The 21,639-nt window shown below is 48.1% G+C and overlaps 1 protein-coding gene across 3 annotated transcripts in view; it reads left to right on the top strand.

Annotated features, from left to right (window-relative positions):
* Positions 1–17,986, top strand: part of LOC135366657 (neurogenic locus notch homolog protein 4-like) — a 69,699-nt gene extending 51,713 nt beyond the window's left edge. For 2 of the 3 annotated variants that reach the window (XM_064599460.1, XM_064599461.1), the window contains exons 4-11: positions 6,020–6,231; positions 6,972–7,108; positions 8,313–8,466; positions 9,419–9,838; positions 10,715–10,978; positions 12,581–12,778; positions 13,501–13,717; positions 14,702–17,986. In XM_064599460.1, coding sequence (XP_064455530.1) covers positions 6,020–6,231; positions 6,972–7,108; positions 8,313–8,466; positions 9,419–9,838; positions 10,715–10,978; positions 12,581–12,778; positions 13,501–13,717; positions 14,702–14,831 — 1,732 coding nt within the window. In that variant the 3' untranslated portion in view covers positions 14,832–17,986. The remainder of the gene's footprint in view (positions 1–6,019; positions 6,232–6,971; positions 7,109–8,312; positions 8,467–9,418; positions 9,839–10,714; positions 10,979–12,580; positions 12,779–13,500; positions 13,718–14,701) is intronic. The other variant, XM_064599462.1, reaches the window with a different exon arrangement.
* The last annotated feature ends 3,653 nt before the right edge of the window (positions 17,987–21,639 follow it).

The raw sequence follows: 21,639 nt of genomic DNA, 5'->3' as shown, positions 1-21,639 counted from the left end.
TAACACTTGTGTCACCAAAAAGCCGTCGTTTTTCCATTATTGCCACTCGATATAACAAAACTTGATAGGACATTTATTTTTCATGTTTGTTCATCGTCATATGGTTGGATATAAGCTCGCGCGACGCCGCTGATTTCTACCAGCTCGCGTCGCTGAGTGGTTAGCGACTCAGCGTGACGACCATGTCACGTCGAGACCGGGAGGTACCCGGGTTCGGATCCCCGTGCCGGCTGTGCTGTTTGGGTGTTTTCCTGGGATTTCCTCATACGCTGTCAGACATATGTCGGCACAGTTCCCTTAGAAGTCGGCCCATGACGCACAGTTCCCCAGAGCGTTAGTCGTGACGTTGCATGCCCACCTCTGTTAGGCCCACAACGGCGAGCTCTTTCAGCAAATACCGCCACTACCACCACCTACTTGGTCGCGCCGCCCGCCGCACTTCCACCGGGCCACTGATCATCAACATATCAACATAATTGAGAACAAACATTAAAAACATTATATTATTGTTAAAAATGCTACCCTAAGGTAAAGCATATCTTGTGTGGAAATATATACGTACAGAAACACTATTTACCCGCACACTTGTTATTCTTACCCCCTACACGAAAACAAAAAGCTTTCAGTGTCGTCGCCTCCTACGTTCCATTCCAAATACCCTTCCATTTGGCGTATTTGTCGCTTCCTCCCCATCAGAGATAAGGGATTGACGGTAGATCCCACATGACTTACACCCACATCCGTATCGAGTGAAGAAGATGAACAAGGCCGCGAACACAGACATCCTTGCGGCCAGACGCATCCGTCGAAGCATGCCCACACCGTGTCGTCACCTCACTCACTTGCCGCCATTTTCATCCCAATCGATCCTGCTTGATGTCCAACGCAGAAGGTCTTGATTCTCTTTCCAGCTCAAGCATCTGGTCCTTTGTCTCTGGACGCGTTCCAAGGCAGGGCATTATGCCGAGACCTCTCTTGCTTGTTGTTGTTCGCTGAAAAACTCTTGGCGAGCCTACCCTTCCCATGGCCCAGTTTGGTTTGTCTTCGTGCGCGGTAATGGATTGCAGCTCTTTCTGCAGGAGTGCGGTGACATCAGTCTTCGTGAGCTGCAGGATCATGAAACCTCTTTCCATTCGCATTTATTTTGTTTTCTCCTTAATGTGGGAGCCGTGTTTACGCCGTCTGGAGGCTAAATGGTGAAGATTCCGAAAGTTGATGGGGTAATTTGTCGTCGCGTGTCGCTTCGCGCATTGTGAGTGTATGGTTCTTGTAGGTATGTGAAAGATGTTGAGGAAGGCACGAATTTAGAGGGTCCGAAGTCTGGTTTCGAGATTAAAGTGCACTGCCTAAAGGGGCACGAAAGTGCAATGATCCCTCTTCGTGGGATGAAAGATGCCGTTACTTTGACACCAACATAAAAGGAACGGGATTCATCGGTAGACACTTTCGTACGCTTTCTCTCTGCCTCTTCTTCTCAAGAAGCGTGGCAGTGCAGAGAGGACTACCATTGGTCTCCTCAAACGATCTCTCGCGATGATTGGACGAACCGTTGGAGGAGACCAATGGGTGCACGCTCCGCATTGTCGGCCTTCTTGAAGAGTAGAGGGAGAGGGAATCTTTAAATCGCGGGCTATTTCGCTTATCAATCACGAACGACGCAACCGATCAATCCCGTTCCTTTTGTGTTAGTGTAACCGTGTATTCACACGAGCGACATCCTCACGGAATATTCTAGTGGAAGAAAAAGCGAAAACACTGCCCACGGAGCCGAAGTTCCGTCCCATGTTATGTTGTGCACTCACACGGTGCCGGAATATCGGGAATTACGTATACTGCGCACTTAGCAGACGACACTTAGCAGACGACGCTTAGCAGACGACGCTTAGCAGACGACACCGTCAGCGTCTTTTCCTGTCGTCCGCTACGGAATATCTTGTGGCTGTGTCTTTGGATATTCCCCACGGTTAGTGGTGTACGTGAAGACACGACTCGCGCTCACGTGACAGCAGAAACCTATGACGTGTTTCGCGTCTTCCGCTGTAGTATTCTGGGGAACGTCGCTCTTCGTCTGACTTCGTGTCAACATCGTTGTAAAATAAAATTAGGAAATAGCGTAAATATGATTGCAGCTTCCGATTAGAGTGTACGAAGTCCGATTGCATCAACTATCTTGCAATTATAAGGACAAGTTGTCTGTTAACGAGCTGGCTTACTCGGCAGTAATTTAATTATGCGTAATTACTCTTATTTACGTCATTTACCAGCTCCTGGTTAATCAATGTCGCTTCTGCATGGAGCGAGAATGATTGATGAAATTGAAAACGCGGCTCTGATCGTTCTCCGCCTTTCATATCTATGTAAATAACCACCGGTGCTCTGTCCGCAATACAGTTTTTTTTTCTCTCTCTCTTTGTGTTGTTCTTTTGTTGGGCGGAATTCATGTTATGAACAGTGGAACACTGTGGCAGATTTGTCGCCGTTTTAGTTCAAGGCGCCAACGTCTGCCTGAATACAGCAGGAAAATAAAAAATAAAAAACAGCTTTTCGAAATGAAAAACAGAGCACGCATATTGCAACAAGAGCTCGAGAGCGACCGATATTTCGAATGTACTTGCTGGGTGCAGATAAAGTAGCCCCACATTTTAGCACGTAGCGCGTTCATCCCTACATACCGCACGAACTTCCGGCGGCGTACGACGGCGCATTTATGCGGTGCAAATTGAGAAGAAAAAAAAATCGTGGTAACCAAACTTTGCGCAATAAAATCGTTAGCGACGCGAACTTCGCTCGATGTATTTCCAATGGGACGTGGCAGTGTAGCACAGTTGAATCGCCCTACCGCTGGGGGTGCTATTCTCGCACAAACAAAACGAGATATGGTACGCCTAGTGGTAGCTAGACGCAACTGTGCCGTGGCCGCCATATTGACTTCTGCGTAGGAAAATCGGGATGCACGGAGAGCAACGTTCGCACGTATAACTTTTTTTTGTTAGGTTACTACGATTTTATTGTTCGCTTTCATCGAATAAATGCGTCATCCCGCACCACCGAAAGCTCATGCGGTAAGCAGGGAAACGCCATACGTGCATAAATGTGGGGCTACTTTATCTGCACCCACCCTGTATTTCTCCGTTCAAAATATCGCCGGCTAGAGATGCAGAACTTCTGGACATGCTGAGCTTTTTAGACAAACAAAAAAAAGTTTATTCTATGTTTCGTTCGAAAAAAAAAAAAAGAACTAAGAGCTTTTATTTTATTTTTATTTTTCACTCTCGCGCGATTTGGATTTAATAGCGAACAATACTATACTATACTATACTATAGAGAGAGGTAACATTTCCTTGAGTTTGAGGAACACACAATACGAAGAGGACAACACAAGACTCTGTGTTGTCTTCTGTTGTCCTCTTCGTATAGTGTGTTCCTCAAACTCAAGGAAATGTTACCTCTTTCTACAGCACACCAGCTAGCTTGCACCATTCTCATTTGCTCATTACTATAGAAGCTGCCAGAGCGTTCTATTTTTCTTTTTTCTTTTTTTAATTCTTGGGATTAGAAACTTTGGACAACTTTTACGATGTCGAGGAAAATAACGCTGATAAACGTCTTTTCTTTTTTCTTTTTTTTTTCCCCGAGCGCTCGAATATCTATTCCCGACCTGGGGGCATTTTGCGTCAGCCTATCATCACCGGATCACTGAAGTTTCCAGGCCGGCGGTATACAAAGCACCACGGGATTTCTGAGATGAGACATCCTCGATAAAAATGCTGCAGGCCAAAACAATCGCATGTGCTGCCAGCTGCGCTGTGGGTTCCGTCATAATCATGAGGGTAGGCGGAATATCGATTCGGGCCAGATCCCAACCGGCTTTACTGATGGGCACTGGATACAAATATGACGCTGTAGAACGAGCAGTTTGTACACCCGCAGGCTGGTATTGCTTGTTTGTTTCGCGAGGAGCGAATTAAATTCGGCCATGTTTACAGGTCCGCGGTTATATTAGCGTACCAGCGCAGCATCCTCTTTTGCGGATAGAAAAAAAGAAAGAGGTTTTCGATATGCATATTCTATCCGCGAATAAGCATTATTGTCTCTGAAGACGTCCACTCGCGGGAGCCATAACTGAGAGCACGTGGCGAGTCTAAAATAGCGTCGAAGTGTGCATTGCTCGTCAGTGTCCAAAATGCTGTCAAAGTGTGGCATCCCTTGCATTGCATTTTTGACAGTGTACGATCAGACTATACGACCTTAGTAGTCCGCACGTGCAGAGTTAAAGATGTTGAATTTAGGCGCCGTTTTTCATCCATGTAACACGTCGCATCACAAATTTTTCCAGTAGTACTTGTCACTAGCGAAGCCAAGTGTACGACTTCACCTGCAGACATCCAAGATATGCAGCGGAAGCACGCTTTGCAGGCGCGTCACGTCATCTTTTTCGACAGAGTGCGGACGTGTGCGCCGTGAGCAGCGAAGCAAAAAAATAAAAAAATAAAACATATTTTTCGGTGTTCATTGGACTGAAAAGATTCATTCTGTCTGTCGATGTCAGTACCGTTTGCTGTAAAGTCCGGCCGCACTCTTAAAAGAGAGCTTTACCGCAGAACACGTTCCTAGCAACCCATCGTCCCGGATGACGTACACAGGGTGTTACCCTATAAAAGTCTACCCGTGCCGCCATGCCGTATTCGCCAATTACTCAATGCAGGTGGCACATTGTGCGGTCTTCATATAAAGTTCATAAGGACACTTAGTCTTGGTAAATTTCGAAGTGAGTGAGCGCCGCAGCACGAAGTTATAACTCAAAACGTGCAACTCCCGTAGTCCAAACAATCAAGATGGCGGCGTTGAGAAGCGCAGTTGACATGCTGCTCCCCAGATGGCGACGTGTCGCATATCCTGCCAGCCGGATGAAACTGCAGTTTTCATTTCGCGTTCGTGTAACTGTCGTATTTTGCTCAGAAGTAAGCAACGTGAGGAACGAAAATGCCGACGTACTCAGCAGACGACACCCAAAAGGGATGTCGTCTGCTTACTGAAAGGCAGTGAAATAACATAACGCGGCGACGTCTCTGCCTGGATGGATGGATGGATGGATTGCCAGAGCGACACGTCGCCGTCTGGGGAACCGTGTCACAACTGCGATTCACAACACCGCCATCTTGGCTGTTTTGACTATGGGAACCTCACGTTTTGCGCTATAACTTTGCGTTACGGTGCTCAGTCACTTCGATATTTACCATGATGGAATGTCCTATGAGTTCTATACGTAGGCAACACATCGTACCACCTGCATTGAGTAATTGGCGAGCACGGCATGCCGGCGCGGGTAGACTTTTATAGGGTAACACCCTGTAGTTATCTCCCTTGATTTGTTGAAACCGGAAAGGGGACGTACGCCTTTTCGTGACAGTTATGTAGTCACGTCAATTGTTACAAAAGGGGTGATAACGGCATAGCTCTGTGCAGCTTTCCACGTGTTATGTGATGAAGTTGTGTTTCAAGAGTGAAGGACGTACAATCCATCGAGCTGCATGCTGCCGCGTGGCAGGTTAACCGCTCGGTAAATACATATCGAAATGGAGGCACTCAAACGGGCCTCTCACACGGGCCGTCTTCAATGATGATTGAAATCAAAGGCCAATGAACAACCACGTAAGGCCACCAAGCGTGCAACATGTGAACGTGTCAGGGAGCATTGGATCCAATGGTCTTTGAGAAGTTGACATGTTACACGCGTGGTGGCGCTCGCATGGTCAATGGTCGTTGGTTTCAATCAACATTGAAGACTGCCCCTGTGGCAGGTGAAAAAGCGAACCGGCAAGGAAATGTTGTGAGAAGAGCCTCAGGACGTACTGTTCCTCTTCAAAAGTAGCTTCTTCGACTTAAACATAACCATGGCAAGTTATTTGCGTTATTTCAGAAAGAAATATACAAATTACGCTGTAAGGAAACGATACTGACGTAAGATTGATACACCTTTCTTTTTATTTTCTCTCTCTCTCTCTCTCTCTACTGTAAGGCTGGAGCTTGACGTACCTGAAGTGGGAAACAACCGCAGTTGGTTGCATGAAGCAGTACTGCAGTCCCTGCAGGGTGCGCATGACCTGCCAAGAGGAGCTTGCGTGCAGGATGACTCCCTGCTCCTGTGGTCCCGGCCCCTGCCAGAGAAGGACGGAGCACCACTGTCACTCGGACCTGAGATACTCACACCTGGGTTGCACCTTCTCAGCGGTATTATGACCATACCATATCACCATACCATGCCATACCATATCACCAAAAAGGCAGAAAGAAACAAAGAAAGCCGCCAGTAGTATTAGAGACGAGTGTCGGAATAGTGGACTCAAACGCTTTGGGTCCCCAAAGAAATAGCGTCATCACTTTGCGTGCCCAGAACCAAGACTGCGCTTTGCGTTTTGTGTACGCACGCTATTGTGACACCTGTCATCGGTAGTACTCCGACAGACGCCGTAGATTTGATTTGATTTGAAATGAACCGGAGCAAGATAGGAACAGAAAGTACTCATCGTCTGATAGAGACATGGTCTCCAGAACCATAGGATCGATGTTTTTCATCATGGAACTCACAAGCATTTTCGCAACACACCGTTATAAAAATATCCTGTAATGCACGTTGAAATTCTGACTTGAATTCAGATTTGTAAGCTTCGGAGTAGAAAGCTTGTATTTCAATTTCTTTTGCCGTCACGGACCTCACTCTTCTTTTGCGCCATTCTTTTTATTTGTAAGGTTGCAAAGAGGAGAAATTAAGGTGTCACAGACGATGCACACAAAACTATCATTTCTTCGGCGACGTAGTGCTATCAATAAAAATAAGTGCAGTGTTATCCATTTTGGGGGACGCAGTGTTTAAGGGAGCAAAAAAATTAAATGTCTGTTCGTAGCTGGGTCAGTCGCCACGTATGCTGATTGGTACTGCCCTCTGTAACATCATGTCGGTGATCTCGCAGTGCACGTGGTAGGACCAGACGTGTCGTGTCCAGCTGTGTGGCAACTCAATGTGTCTGTCTTGGACAACGAATGCTCCAAGGGCCCTGGCGAAGACCTCTGTTCACAGAAAGGTTCCTGCGTACTCCCTCCAGGACAAGTAAGCTGCTTTTTTTCTCTCTCTCTCTCTTCCACTAGTAGTTCGAGAGAGTACATGCCCTTTACGCCACCCTCACCCGCAGCGATCGCGCAGAGAAATATTTCATACTCGTCAGAAAGGCCGGAACAATAATTGCCGTCTCTCCTGGTGCTTTGTTCTCAAACTAAGCTCACATACTTGTCCCCAGGGGTACCATTCGATTCGCAAATATTGAGCTCAGGGAAACATTCGATTCATGGACAAAAAAGCTCAACATGAATATTTACTTGGCTGTATAAGGTATAAGCAAACCGTTACAGGCCAAGAAGGACGGTACATGGCTGCGAAAAAGCATTTTTCGGACATACCGAGTCCTTACACAAGTGTCATTATTTCACAAATTGAACGTGGAAGTGTAAGATGAAACACCTAGCCTAACTCAGACAACCTAACATTGGCCGGCAGCAAAATACTGAAGCGGCGAGCATCAACGGTATCGCTCAACGCCACCTCAACCAAAGAAAGCCTGCTCGTTACCTCCTTTCCCTCCTTCGCTATGGAAACATGTGTGTGATTGGTGACTTGTTACTACCTAGCGATCTGCGTGCTGATATGCGTAGACACCGTCATGTCGCTGTGTCGTCTGCTTGTCAAACGCCGCAGACGATGTCAAACAAAGAGAGCCCGTGGCTACGAGTGGCTGCCCGTGCGGCTCATGATGGCTCATTTCCGTGGCTGTGGCCGCCGAGAGCATCGCTGTGACTACAGCAACGCCACTTAGATCAATAAAGCTTGACTGCTCAATGTAGTCGTTAAGAGACCGCCAACCGCGACCGTGCCTTCGGTGTCCATAGCTACTAATAGTCGTCATCAGCCGCATAGGAAGTCACTCGTAGCCACAGAAAGCCTGTGTTTGAGCTTGTCTGCTGCGGAAGCAGACGACATTCGGACTTTTTTTCTCCATGTGGAGAAGAAATGAGAGGAGGCATGTGAGTGTAGGCAGGCCTTCTGCGTCTAGGAGGCGTTGACTAGAGGGGTTACATTGTTTCGTCTAGACGGCGCTGCCTCACGTCGCGTGCCTTTTCTAAAGTTTGCCTTCGCGCCGTAAAAGGCGGACATAATCGCCTCTTGTGAGGGCAATCAAGACAACTGCTAAGATTGTGGAAACCGAACTTATTGAGAATATTGTAGAAGGATAACACGTACTATGAACAACGACCTCTAGGCATCTTACACCTGTCGCTGCTGTCCCGGGGTTGGTGGCCGCTACTGCGAGGAACGTGATGGCTGTTTCGAGAAGCCTTGCCACAATGGTGGTTTCTGCGTCGACATCGCCGAGGGACTCTCCGGAAATATGTTCCAATGCCTCTGCCCACACGGTAAGCAGGATGCGCACTTATAGACTAAGAGAAAGATAAAGTGCAAACCTAAGCCCGCTTGCACGGACGTTGAGAGAATTCCTCAGTGACGTCCTCAGTAGCTTTTGCAGTGCTCTAGGCACGAGGCAGCGTTGAGGACAGCAGCGCGTGCCCGAAGCACTACGGAAGCTGCTGAGGACAACGACGAAGAATCTGCTGAACGTTAATCAGAGCGGGACCTGATTGAAGATGGTTACCGTAAACTAGCCATAACGGAGAGACAGTCAGGTTAGAGTTGTATGAAAACTAGGCTGCAGCATGTGAGTGTTACGAATCGTTCTACAGGGTGTGTGCAGAAAAACGTGACCCGCATTTTTACATGTAACTCGTTGTCTACTTACCCGAGGAACTTCCGGTGGCGTACGATGGCGTATTTATGCGTGCGAAAGCTACAAAAAAAATCCTGGAAGCCATACTCAGCCTAAAAAAATAAACAGAGCGCGAAAACATGGGCTTCCATGCATTAGAATAGGGCGGTCATCACGGTGCATGGTAGTGCATTTCAGTCTCAGGAGAGTTATGTGCAGGCACCGCTGGGGGTACTGCCGATGAGCATCCATGTGGGACATCGTTTCGATTTATGCACCGATAGCTCCCCTAGCGGTACTTGAACACAACTCTCCTACGTCCACTATGTTGCCCTATTCTGATGCACGGAGGCTGACGTTTTCGTTGCTCCGTTTATTTTTTAAGCTGAGTATGACTTCCACAATTTTTCTGCAGATTTCGCACGCATAAATGCGCCATCGTGCGCCACCGGAAGTTCGTTAGTTAGGTAGACAACAAGCTATGTGCCTAAATGCGGGTCATGTTTTTCTGCACACACCCTGTACAGTCACTGGCTCTAAGTAAATTATAACCTGAGACGACCGCAAGCGTGGCACACCTAAACCTCCACTCGCAACTTTCGCAGGTTTCCGCGGTTCCTCGTGCGAGGAACGTGTTAGCCCCTGCGACCGACGTCCATGCCGTAACAACGGCACCTGCATCTCAAATGGCACCGACGGTCTTTCGGCCTCTTGCCTCTGTCCGCCCGGCTTCCGCGGGGCCCAGTGCGAGATGGCTGCACGGCCACCTCCTACAACGACACAGCCTAGCTCATCAGCACCCTCCACGCACCACACGAATGCAACGCCGGCAGTGATGACCACGCCTGATACGGAGATCACTACATCGACCGCAAGGTCCACCGAAGCAGCATCGACTGCACTGCCTACGGTTAGTGGAGCGACGGCGACGGGGACAACAAAAGCGAAGAAAGGACCGAGCCCGTGCGATGCGAGACCATGTGTACACGGAATGTGCGAAGAGGAAGAGAGTGAGACCAGTACAGGTAACGGTGAACGTCTTAAAGGTTTCGAAACGAGAAAGACGTTCTTGCAGCGTAGCCTGATATCCCCCCCCCCCCGTCACTGGTAGCCACCTCAACTTCTTAAGTTAAAGGCTACTTCTTTTTACTTTGTTTCACAAATCAAACTCGCTTAGAGACCCGGCAGGCAAATAGGGCTGCCGTCTGCAAATATTACGTGTTCGCGTGAATTTTCGAAAGAATCCGCAAAACGTGATAGTTTCGGACTCTCCGAGAGTTTGCGACGTCATCATGAGCTACGGCGTCTGTTTCTTAGCAACAGCGCGCGCACTTCCGCGATGACGTTCTCCGCTCCACGTTGGAAAGCTGTCCGCTGCTCTGTTGAGCAAACGGAAAGCGACCTTGGAGGAGAAATGTTGTCAGACGAATCGGTCCGCATTGTGACATCATACTTCTCAAAGCTAGAAATTAATTTTGTGATACTTCAACGACGTCGACGGCGCAAAAATGTTTGGGAGAGTGTAATGTGAAACACGTTGCTATGACATAAATTAGGTGGGGTTCTGTAGACAGGAGATTTAGTCCATAGTGGTTATTAGTAGGAAAGGCTGCTTTCGCTTCCTGAAATTTTTGTTCTTTCTTATTCCTCAAGATGCTGGCCAATCTTTTCGATATTATTAGCTTAGACGTTTCAAGAGGTTAGCCAGTTCTTGAGTGCGTTGTTCAAAAGGGGCGAATGTTCGCGAACATGTTCAGGCATACACCTCTAAGTTGAGGTTTCTTCCGGATACTTTTGTGAAAATGTGAATCTGAATGTGAAAAATGTGTTTCAGGTACTCTCACCAGTTGTATTGAATAGGGATTACGTGCAGCTATTCAGCCAACTTATTTTGCCGGCAGGTGGCTTCAAGTGCTACTGCCTTCCCGGCTACGGGGGCGACCGTTGCGAATTTGAGTATGATGAGTGCGACTCCGGGCCCTGCGCCAACGGGGGCCAGTGCGAAGACTTGGTCGCCGCCTTCAGATGTCACTGTGGGCCCGGTTATACGGGAAAACGCTGCGAACTTAAGGTGGATCTCTGCAGGCCCGACCCTTGCCCGTCTCCGGCTAGGTGCATCGACAAAGGAAACAATTATTCTTGTATCTGCCATCCAGGATTCAACAGTGAGTTTTGCTGCATACTTTGCTGTGTATCACGTATCCCGTGCAAGGTTGATCACTCTAGCGAAATTTTAGGAGACAATTCGCTATCCAAGCATCAGTTCGTAGATTTTTGTTTCCATGTGCAGTGCATTTCCTAATTTACCGTATGCCTGCTTTACGCTTCGCCGAATTGAGCGGTATAATTTATGACCGGCATTAGAAATCATTGGAGTCCACGTGGTTTCAAATTCCCGCGCCGAGGGACGTATGCGGTACGTCAGTGTGACGACTTTGTGACGACACGGGGGCGTTCCCTTTCACCTGGCCTCGACTGTGTGATTTATTCGCTTTGGTTGCCCTACAGCCACTAAACAGGCTTAGCTGCAAAGTAGCGACCAGGGTTCCGGAGCGAACTGTAAACCGAAAAAAAAAAAAAAGTTATTTTTGAGCGAACCAGAATGGAACGAAAACCGAAACAAAATTTTATGCTCCGGAGGGAAACCGAAAATATGTTTTCGGTTTTGGTCCAAGTGGAAAATTGAACCATTTGGCCCTCAAGGGTTAGTAACGCAAGATCTCAAGTGCACAATATGTGGCATCCATCGGCGTTTAGGTAGGAAACTCTAGAAACCTCACATTACAACAATGTGCCAGAGCGCGAGATGGGCTCCTTGTTTTTGTCTATCACATTGGACGACCTTCTAACCTCTCTCTTTATTCCTCTCTCTCTGTTGGAAACAATAAAGGGGATTATTTTCGCTCAATTATCCTTACACCATGTGAAACTAAACCGGTTTGGAACCGTTATTTTTTACTCCGGAGCTGAACCAGAACTGAACCGTTTTCTTTGAACCGAAACGAAAACCGGAACGAAAAACCTTTCGGTTTGACACCATGGTAGCGACACTGAGTTCCACGGGCGAGCAAGAGAGACAAGGAGATGCCATATTCTTTCTGCGCCACGCTAGCGTCACCTAACGGCGCTCACGATGCCATCTATCGAGCGCGCTCCGAAATGTGGCTCCTATCGCGAGCAGCTCTCCTTGACCTCCTCGGTACGCTCTCGTGGACAATACATAGATAATGCCGCACGACAATCACACATAATTCCCTAATTCACAGCCACCAGGACGAGCGTTGTTATGTTAGCTGTCTCCTCTCCTCCACTGGGGATGGATCTGATGTGGAGCGGAAACAAAATGGCTTCCCTGCTCGCGTGTTGAATTCAGTGTCGCCACACTGAAGCGAAGCTTGTTTAGTGACTCTAGGTTGCTCCTGCCGCTGAATTCTTCACGTCCTGCTGAGGAGAATACGTGAGCAGGAGGTGAGGGAGAGGACAGTGACACGTGACCATTCCCGCGGAACGTCACCGTAACGTCACGCGAACAGATGGAGAGATTCTCTCGCTAGCTCCTCCCTCTGTGACTCCCGACTTTCACGACAAAAATACGAATAGCTCTGAAAATACGTCGACATTGAGCGGAAGGGTTCGCAAGGCAGTTGTCTGGAGTCAGACGCTCCCTACCAGACATATTTATTTCAATTACGCTGGAGAGCAAGCTTTCCCTTTAAGCAAACCGTTGTTTACATTTCTTTGACACATTTGTCACATTTCTTTGACAGGTCCCGGGTGTACGCAGCACTACGATCCGTGTTTTCCGAACCCTTGCCAGAATGGCGGTTCATGCTGGCCCAGTCTTGATTCATTTTACTGTTCATGTCGCGGAGGTTTCACCGGTGACGCCTGCGAAGACCTCGTCTACCCAGCTCCAAGACCCGCAATGCCTAGGGTTGGAGACGCTCCCGGTTACAGAGTTCCAGGTACGACACCCTTTGTCAAGATGTGCATGCAGTCGCGAGAGTTGGGGAAGTCAAATCCCTCTAGGGAGCAGTGGCAAATCCGGAGGGGGGGGGGGCGATCGCCCCACGTCATCAGCTAAAACGTTAGGCTTCTCCCTCTCACCTGCCCCTCTAGGCGCTTCAACAAAGAACCCCCCCCCCTAAAAAAAAGTGATAGTGATAGTCTGTATCCGCCCCTGCAAGGAAGCTGTGTCGATATTATGTCGAAAATGGGGCAAGGGTGATGAATTTGGCTGTTCATGAACGAGAGGTGTTCCACGAAGGCATATGGTGGTTCTAAAGATATGTCGTAGCAAATCTAGAAAATGTTTCGAGGAAATCAGTGACGACGGCTTCGTCACTGATTTCCTGGATCCCTGGATGTATGCCTCCGTCGTCACCTGATGTGATGTTCTTTACAATGGATTAGAAAAGCTTATTTTCCAAAGAAAATGTTGCTTTGTGGCGACGTCAACTGGACATGCTGTTCATAGCTGCCAAGAGAAGAGGACATAGAATTTGAAGTATACTAAGCATAAGGTATTCTAGTTACATGATTACTATAGCACTTCAAATATCTTCAGCGGCTAAATAGAAGGCCGCCCGCAAGCCTCGTGTTGATAATGAACGATATTCCATGACCGCTACAGCAGGATACACTTGCAGTTTCCCCTAGCCTGACCAACCATATGAATGCCTTGCAGTGCCTGCAAACAAAGTAAGCGCCAACGTGAACGGGCATGGTGGTTCTGGACCCGTGGATCACCTGCACAATATCTACATCGCTGCGGCCACCCTCGCTGGCGCCTGTCTAATTGTCGTTGCTGTGGTCACCATCTGCCACTGCCGCGTGCATAAGACCTATCAAGGCTTCGCACGGAAGCTCGGCCGATCCTGCGCTGAGCTCAAGCAACACACGCTGTGAGTCCACACCGTTCATGCCTTTAGGCCTCACTCGTCAAACATCCTCTTGCATGCTGTCACTGGTTGTGACAAACAAGCAGTATAAGATGAAACGTAGAAACTGTGAGTGACGTCATAGCGGTGAAGGCGGGCGGACTTTAGAGGAGCAGTGAAAGCCCTCTTCATAAAGGTTCTGGTTTTGACTGCCGACTGTAACAACGACGATCATAGTTGACCTCTAGTACATGAGAAAGGATACTAGTCTGCACCCTCTCTAGAAACCCCTTAACTCCTTCAGAGACCCTCTAGGTGAACTAGTGATGTTGACGTCACTCGGTGACGTGTAGAGTTCGCAGCAAATAGAAGCGCACTGTTTCCGTACCAGACAAACTTTCAGGCGGAAGTGCGACGTCGCGGCTGCTCGCTACGTTGATGCTACGTCACGCGGACGGGATTACGTCACGTCAGGAGACCGGGCCGGTCATCCAATGTCATGCCGCTCCGCTGATGGCTTATTTTTGAGGGTGTTATTATTAATTAAACGCCGCAGGACAAGACACAGTAAAGTGAAAATATTTTCCATATTGGCTCCGAATGGACCAGGGTTTCGAGCAATGCTAAGTGCCATTTCAGTCGATCTATAGAAACTGGCTCTTCACGAACGGCAATGACGAGAGCGAAAATCTTATCCAACCGGCAAAGAACTTTGTAGGGCTCGTAGTATAAGGTGACTGCAGGCGTCGTTGCGACGCATGTCCTTGAGGGCGGGGTCACGTTGGCCCTCGATAGGACCATTGGTGGGAGGGGTGATAGCGCCCTAGCGGATGCGTGAGGGAAGTCGCGAAGAAGGTGGGGGTAGAGGGGTTAGAAATGGCTACATGTCAACTACGATAACTGTGCTTGCGGAACAACTTTGTCGTACTTGTCCTAAGGAACAGTGTACATTGTGTGTGCATGTAGCAATGCTCGTGGCGTACTCAGCTGGTGTTGGCTTTTCCCCAGCGAAGACCTAGACAAATACTCGCTGAACCTTCGTGGGAACGCTTCTGAGGTCCCCATCGGAGCAGACAGCCTGGCCGCGTCCTACGAAGCCTCCAGCATCGACAGCCTGCGAGCTCCTCTCATACAGTGAAGAACAGCTGCTATAAAGACACAAGAAACGTCCGCCACATCGCTTGGCCCCCTTCGACGATGTCCATATTACTGTCGTCGGCGGTACGTCCGACGGCGCTTGCCAGCGTCAGCTTAGAGTCGCGCTTTGTAATAGGTGATGCGTAATTTCGCTGTATGCGAAGAGTTCGTTATAGCGGTGCCGGTGCTGAAAAGGATGATTGGTTCCTTATTTATTTATTCAATCCCCTGTTACACATACAAAAGAGAGTACTTATATCACCCGGGTGAATACTACGGGATAGTTTTTTGTGAGCACGTGTAGCATTTATTTTAATCTTAGAAGCATTCAAAATCGTGATATAATCGCCAAGGCCAGTTTTGTGCAATAACAGGACAATAATTCAACGTATATGTTTCGTTGCGAAGCTATAGCATGTAAAATATGTTGTGGTGACAAATGTGTTTGGTTCTTCTACATTCCAACAAGAATCCCTACAAAACTTTTTTTTTACTTTTTTTTTTTTTTTTTTTACAGTAGACGCCGTGCCCTTCAAATCAAAGTGTATGCGTGCTTTCACCGCAAGTCCTCCGCTTATTGGTCCGAGGACGCGAAGTGTCGTTGTCGTCCATCGCGCTAACGGCAAGTCTTCGAAATGAGCTGCCTGGTACTCAGCACGCCCATATAACGAATATTACCCGTTATAACGAAAGTTGGATTTAAACGAAGCGAAACGCTATATAGGCCTTCTGTTGCTGCTCCTGTCTCGATCGCTCGTAGCACGCTGCCTAGCTCATGCGGACCCTCGTTCTGCTGATATACCCCGCTAGTGCAGAGCATAATATGAGGCCATACACAGCTGAGGAACTTGGCTACACAACGTACACCGCGACAATAACACGCGACATGCTTCACAACGGCAACACATAGCAGACAAATTTCTAAAAGCCTAAACTAGCAATAAAGGGCTATCCAAAGTAGCGCAAGCGTCAGATACGGCTCAACATGTAGACCAGCTCACGTAGTCCGCATTGAGCATCTGTCATGGTGCAGTTTCCGCCAAGACGCGTCATATATTCAAAACATGTGCGTCAACACTGCATTTATGAGGCAGCTATACTCAAGTAAGCTGCGCCCACTAATTCCTCGTGTAGATTGCTCAAAAGGATACTGAAGCGCCCACAGTGAATGATACAGCCAAAAAACGTCCCAAGCCGGATATTTTGGCCCCGCTTGCATATGGGCGCGCTGGAAGCGTACCGAGCCGGAACGCTTTCGTTCATCTGGGCTGCTCCAACGCCAGCTAGATGCAGAAGGCCTGCGTAATGCCTCCGCTCACTTCTTCGCACGTAGACATGTGAAGTCCGCCAATCGCAGCAGCCAGCCAAGACATCAGCCAATTGCCGCAGACGATTTCGAAATCCAGGCTTTCAGTGGCTACTAGTAGCTGTCCATGCGGCTGATGGCGCCTCGTTTCCATAGCTACGGCCACTGAAAGCAACGTCGCGATTGGAGGACTCTTAATTGTTAAGTCACGTCGCTCAAGCGACGAGGCTGTGCCGAGCTGGTGTTGGCTGCTCCCAGCGGATGGGAAAGGGGAGGAAAGGCTCGAAAATTAGGAGGAGGAGAAAGAAGGGTGCGCGGAGTCCGTGTCGCCTGCCACGATATCCGCCATTTTGCCTCCAAAGCGCAGCCACGTGCTGGGCTGTCAAAGCTGTACACATAACATTTAGCTATAGTACACTTAAGAACTAAGTAGATAAACAGCAGAGGGAGCTTAAGGAAGCTGCTGAAAGCGGAACATCCTGGCATGGTGACCGATAGCATCAAAATGGCGGCGTTCGCTGCTGCAGAGTGACTCCGCCCTACACAGAGGGTGCTCCACCTACTGGGAGGAATCGGGTCCGCACCGAAGTGGTTACGTGGCTTCTCGAAGCGTACCGAAGGAACTCGATCCACACTTTAGAAGAGGCTGCGTTTGCAAGCATTTGTGGGCGCTCTGAGCAGTTTACATGGGTGAACTCGGTTCGGATCGCCCAAAGCGAACCCATGTAAACGGGGCCACAGTCAAACAGTGCGCTTAGATGTAAAATCTAGCTGTGCATATTGGAAACTACAAGCATAAAGCTCACGTTTCAAATTGCGAGTACACAAGGCACATCCTAGTTGAGATATTATATCGCCCTTCGTGAAAGAAAAGATAAGGAAATCAATCCATCCATTCAAATAACAGTATATCGTTCTTTGTTGCTCCAACAAGTCGCTTTTTTTTTTCACCCTCTCTATCTCTCTCTCTTTGAGAACATTCATTCCGCCCTAAGCCTAGAGCCCCCTGCGACCAAGTTATAAGTGTACTGAAATGATACAGACATAGTGCAACATTTTCTATACCACAGTGTCCCTCTTTTGTATGCGTCTGTGTTAGCAGTGTGCGTTTTTGCCGTAGACGTTAGCTTGTGAACGTGCTTGTACAATAGCATGGCATACCACACTGGACAATCGATAATCGAGCGATATGAGCCGCAAAGCGACGTAAATATACACGCCCTAAGCTTATTAAAACGGAAAGAAAAATCTGGCTTACTGTGCTCAACCGCAAAAATACTTGAGGGGTTGGTAGTCTGACACCTTGTGAGGGCATTCCACACCGCTTCCGAACCTTGTATAAATTCCATGTATCATTGTCAAGCAGACACAAAGTCCGGTAGGACGCGGATAAAAAAAATAAATAAATAAAAAAGCAGACGCACACACATACACATTGCAGGCTCTGTATCTTCCAACTCTACACGCACTTCGTCCAAATTGCGCCTTCTGTTAAAAAAAAAAAAATATCCCGACGAAAGCGTCATCTGCAGTGCGCAATGTGAAGTTTCGTTCCTTTTTTTTTTCTCTCTCTCTCTCTTTTTAGCCTAACAGATAAAGCACGTTACGTCCATATTGCTTCAAGATACGTTGACAAAGATAAGATTAAACGGAGTTGTCTTGTGTGTGATACAAGACTCGTGTATACATCTAAACGTCATCGTTTCGTGTTCTTGTACAAGTTATGACCCAGGGAGGCGCTCGTCACTCTGAGGTTGCGTCGTCCGAGGCACGCATTTTATTTTTCGTGGGTATAGTTATCGTTTGCAATGTTTGACAGGAAAAATAAAACATACGGTGGATTCACTGACTGTCTGTCTCTCCTCAATCTTTCTGCAAGGATTATACCGACTTGAAAGGAAATTTACAGGTTCTCCAGTGATGCGCCTTTGACGATCCTTGGCCTTCCACCCCCACTAGGCCTAGTACCCGAGCAGCAGAGCACCGGCGCGACTCTATTGCTTGCAGGTTTTCACTAGTACTACCCAGACCAATTGCCAACGACTCTTGTGGTAACTCCTGGTTAATAGTAGATGTGGGTGATATGGTATGGGTATGGTAGGTAATGATAAGACAGGGGTCAAGGGACGGTCGTATCCGGAACCCATCAACAAAACCGATACCATTACGTTCGACAGAGTCACGTCCAGAGGCGCCGTCCAAGACGCCCCGTAACTCTATGAGGCGCCCGCGGCATTCCTTTTCTCAGGGTCGCGCCTTCATTGGTTTTTAGGGAGTTATTTGAATTCCGTACACAAAACGAGGAAAGACATGTGTCTATAAGTTCCGAACGTCGCCACACCAGCAGCGGACAGCTGTGGACAGACACGAAATGAGTACGTTGCAGTCTCTTGTAAAGCGTGCTTTCACTGCACTGTCATAATGGACGTAGGAGAAGCAACCATCGGCATCACTTGCTATCCCACGTGAGGGGGGGGACACGTCGTTCATTTTTCTTTTTCTTCCGCGTTAGCGCCGCGAAGCAACTGTGGCTATGAGCGGCGTACAGACGTGGACAGAGGGAGAGAGGACAACATTAGTGTCAAGTTAGTGAGCATCCTGGGTCGACTTCAGAGGGAACTGTGCCGACATTCGTCTGGGAAGTCTGCAAAAAAAAAATCAGGGAAAACCTCACACACCGCATCCCGTGGTAGGACACGAACCCACGACCTCCCAGTCTTCAGACCGACCTTGGCTGGCTACCACCAACGAGCAGACGCTTTTACCCACTTGGTCATGCCGCTGGTAAGAAAATATTAGGGGTAAGTTTGATACAGCACGTGGTCGTACGAGGAAAGACCTCGGAGGTGCCCTAAAGCAGAAATAGGTTGTGTTTAACTGAGTACAACATGCCTCCTGCTCAGGCAAACGCGTGAAAGGCACTTTTGTAGGGGCAGATCGGGAGTCAGTTTGATGCGCATGCGACGGACTGCAGGAAGAGGGCTAATGTAAGAATAGGTTATACCCCTGTCACACGGGCACTCTTCGATGATCATTGAAACCAATCGTCATTGAAAATGCGTGTAGCGCCACCTTGCGTGTAACTAACCTGTCGGTGAACATTGAATCCACATACTCTTTGGGAAGTTGACACGTCACACGCTTGGTGTCACTACACGCATTTTCAATGGTCATTGGTTTCAATGATCATTGAAGACTGCCAGTGTGACAGGGGTATTAGGGGTCAGTTTCACGCAGCATTCTGCCGTCCCCAGGATATCTCGTGAAAGTGGCCTATACGGCAGGAATAGGTATGTCGTATTATGGTGGGCGACTGTGGCAAGTGCTTCGAAGTGGTCTAAGTTAGGCACAGATTGAGGATAAGGTTCATAAAGCATGAGACGAGCCTTGGAATTAAGTGGCCTAAAGTGGCAATATGTTGTGGTTGCCTTGATACAGCATATGCCTCCTGTTCAGGCAACCGCGTGAAAATCGCATAAGGTAGGGTTTGGAAGCGACACGCTACCGACTGTATGAAGTGGCCTAAGGTAGGAGTATAGGCTAGGGGTCAGTTTGACATAGCAAGTTGTCGACTGGGGAAAGTTTATGAATGTGGCCTACATACTATACGAATTAGGTTAACGGTCTGATACAGCATACGGACGACTGCGGCAAGTGCATGGAAGTGGTATTAGTTACAGACATATGTAAAAGGCATAGATCGACGAGTTACCCGTCAAAAAGAACTCGTTACGAGTTAAGTTACCGTGTGAAAAATTTAACTAAGTTAATATCGAAGTTCTACAGCCCAAAATGTAACTCGCAGTTACGGAGTTACTTTAAAAAAAAAAGAACGAGTTACTTCCAAGTTACTTCGGACACAAAATAGCACTACACAGGTGCAGCGCGCGTGAGCAGTTGAATTAGGCCTTGAGTTGCCTGCGGAGGAGTGCAACACGCTGAGGTCGTTTTCGTTTATGTCCAACAATTCGAACGGTTTGCATCTTACTCCCTGTGAGCGCACAATGGTTCAGCTTCATTTCAATGGCAGCGGTTCTTACTTCCTGAATAGAATACTGTCATTGATTGAATATCACGTTTCATGGCATAAAATGCCATGAAAGAACCGGAGAGAAAGCAAGAAAATATGTGGACGTGAGTGAAAAGCGAATTAAAAGTAACTTGGAACTTAGCTTGTTACTTTCGCAAAGTTACCTGAAAAAGAAACGAGTTCCTCTGAAAGTTACCACGGCGCAAAAGTACAGAGTTAAGTTAAAATTTACCAAAAAAAGAAACTTAGTTACAGTAACGAGTTACCTCGAACTCTGCTAAAAGGTCAGGTTTGATATAGCATGAGGCGAGGCTGTGGCTGTCACCCAAGGTAGGAATAGGTTAATTGGTACGTATACAGTGTATGAGTAACTGCAGGGCCTGAGGTAGAAATACCTAAGGGGGCCAGCTCGATATATAGCATGCCCGTGAAGCAAGCGTGGGAAAGCGCTCTTATTTAGCAATTGGTTAGGGACTAGTTTGACATAGAAGGCTGCCAACTGAAACTATTCCCTATTTCGACATGTAGTTCACGAGTGTGGCTCTCAGTTTCATAACCTCCCCATTCCCTGATTCCCTAATATGCTGGTCAGCTAAGTACGCAAGTCCCTCGCAGTGTCCGCGACTCGAGGCGCCAGAGCCAGAGGCGGAGCTGTTTGTGTGTGTGCAGAAAAACCTAACTGGCATTTGCACACGTTAATCGTCGCCTACTTAGCGGACGAACTTCCAGTGCTGCACAACGAAGCGTTTATACGAGCAAGACCTACAGAAAAATCGTGGCAATTAAGTTCAGCGCAACAAAATAAATATAGCGACGCAAACTTGAGCTTGCGTGCATTAGAATAGACCTCTACACGAGAAACGTCATCAAGACGTTGCTAGACAGACTGAAACCGAAACAAATCGGAAGGGGAGGGCTGGGTTCCACGCACGGTCACTTGTTCGCTGTCTCCTACTGAAAGAAAAGTAGGACCGAAGGTCGCGTCCCTTTCAGGGGCCATCGTACTCCCCTCAAGACCGTGGGTTTCGGGCGCGACCTTGTTCGCCCCCTAGCTTCGAGCGTAGTTCAGCTCTACCAAATTGGTGGCGCTGTCGAACACTATGACGTCATTTGCTTACAAACAGGGACAGGTCTACAGGCTATGCCGTTGTCAACATGGCGGCCTCCAGAGAGCTGAGTAACCGCTGTAAAAACCGCTTTGAGGTTAATATGAAGTGTTGTCCAACCTGCGGGGTATGACTTTGAAACATGGTGAACCGATGCAGAGACACGGGAAGCGTGACCTTGTTGCACTCCTACAGATCAACTGCACCCACAAATTTGAAGACGTCTGTAATTGGTGTAGGCGTGCGCATGACGTTTCCGAGTCACGACGTAGTGGGCCCCCATCCTTCGAGCTGTGTATTTTGCACTGATCATGTAGCGAAAACACCCATCGAAGACGACCTACTTACAGCACAATTGCACACTAAC

This window comes from Ornithodoros turicata, chromosome 8 (assembly GCF_037126465.1).
Source record: "Ornithodoros turicata isolate Travis chromosome 8, ASM3712646v1, whole genome shotgun sequence".
Taxonomy (NCBI): domain Eukaryota; kingdom Metazoa; phylum Arthropoda; class Arachnida; order Ixodida; family Argasidae; genus Ornithodoros; species Ornithodoros turicata.
The sequence above is the reverse complement of the archived record's forward strand: the minus strand, read 5'-3'. Positions and strand labels throughout refer to the sequence as shown.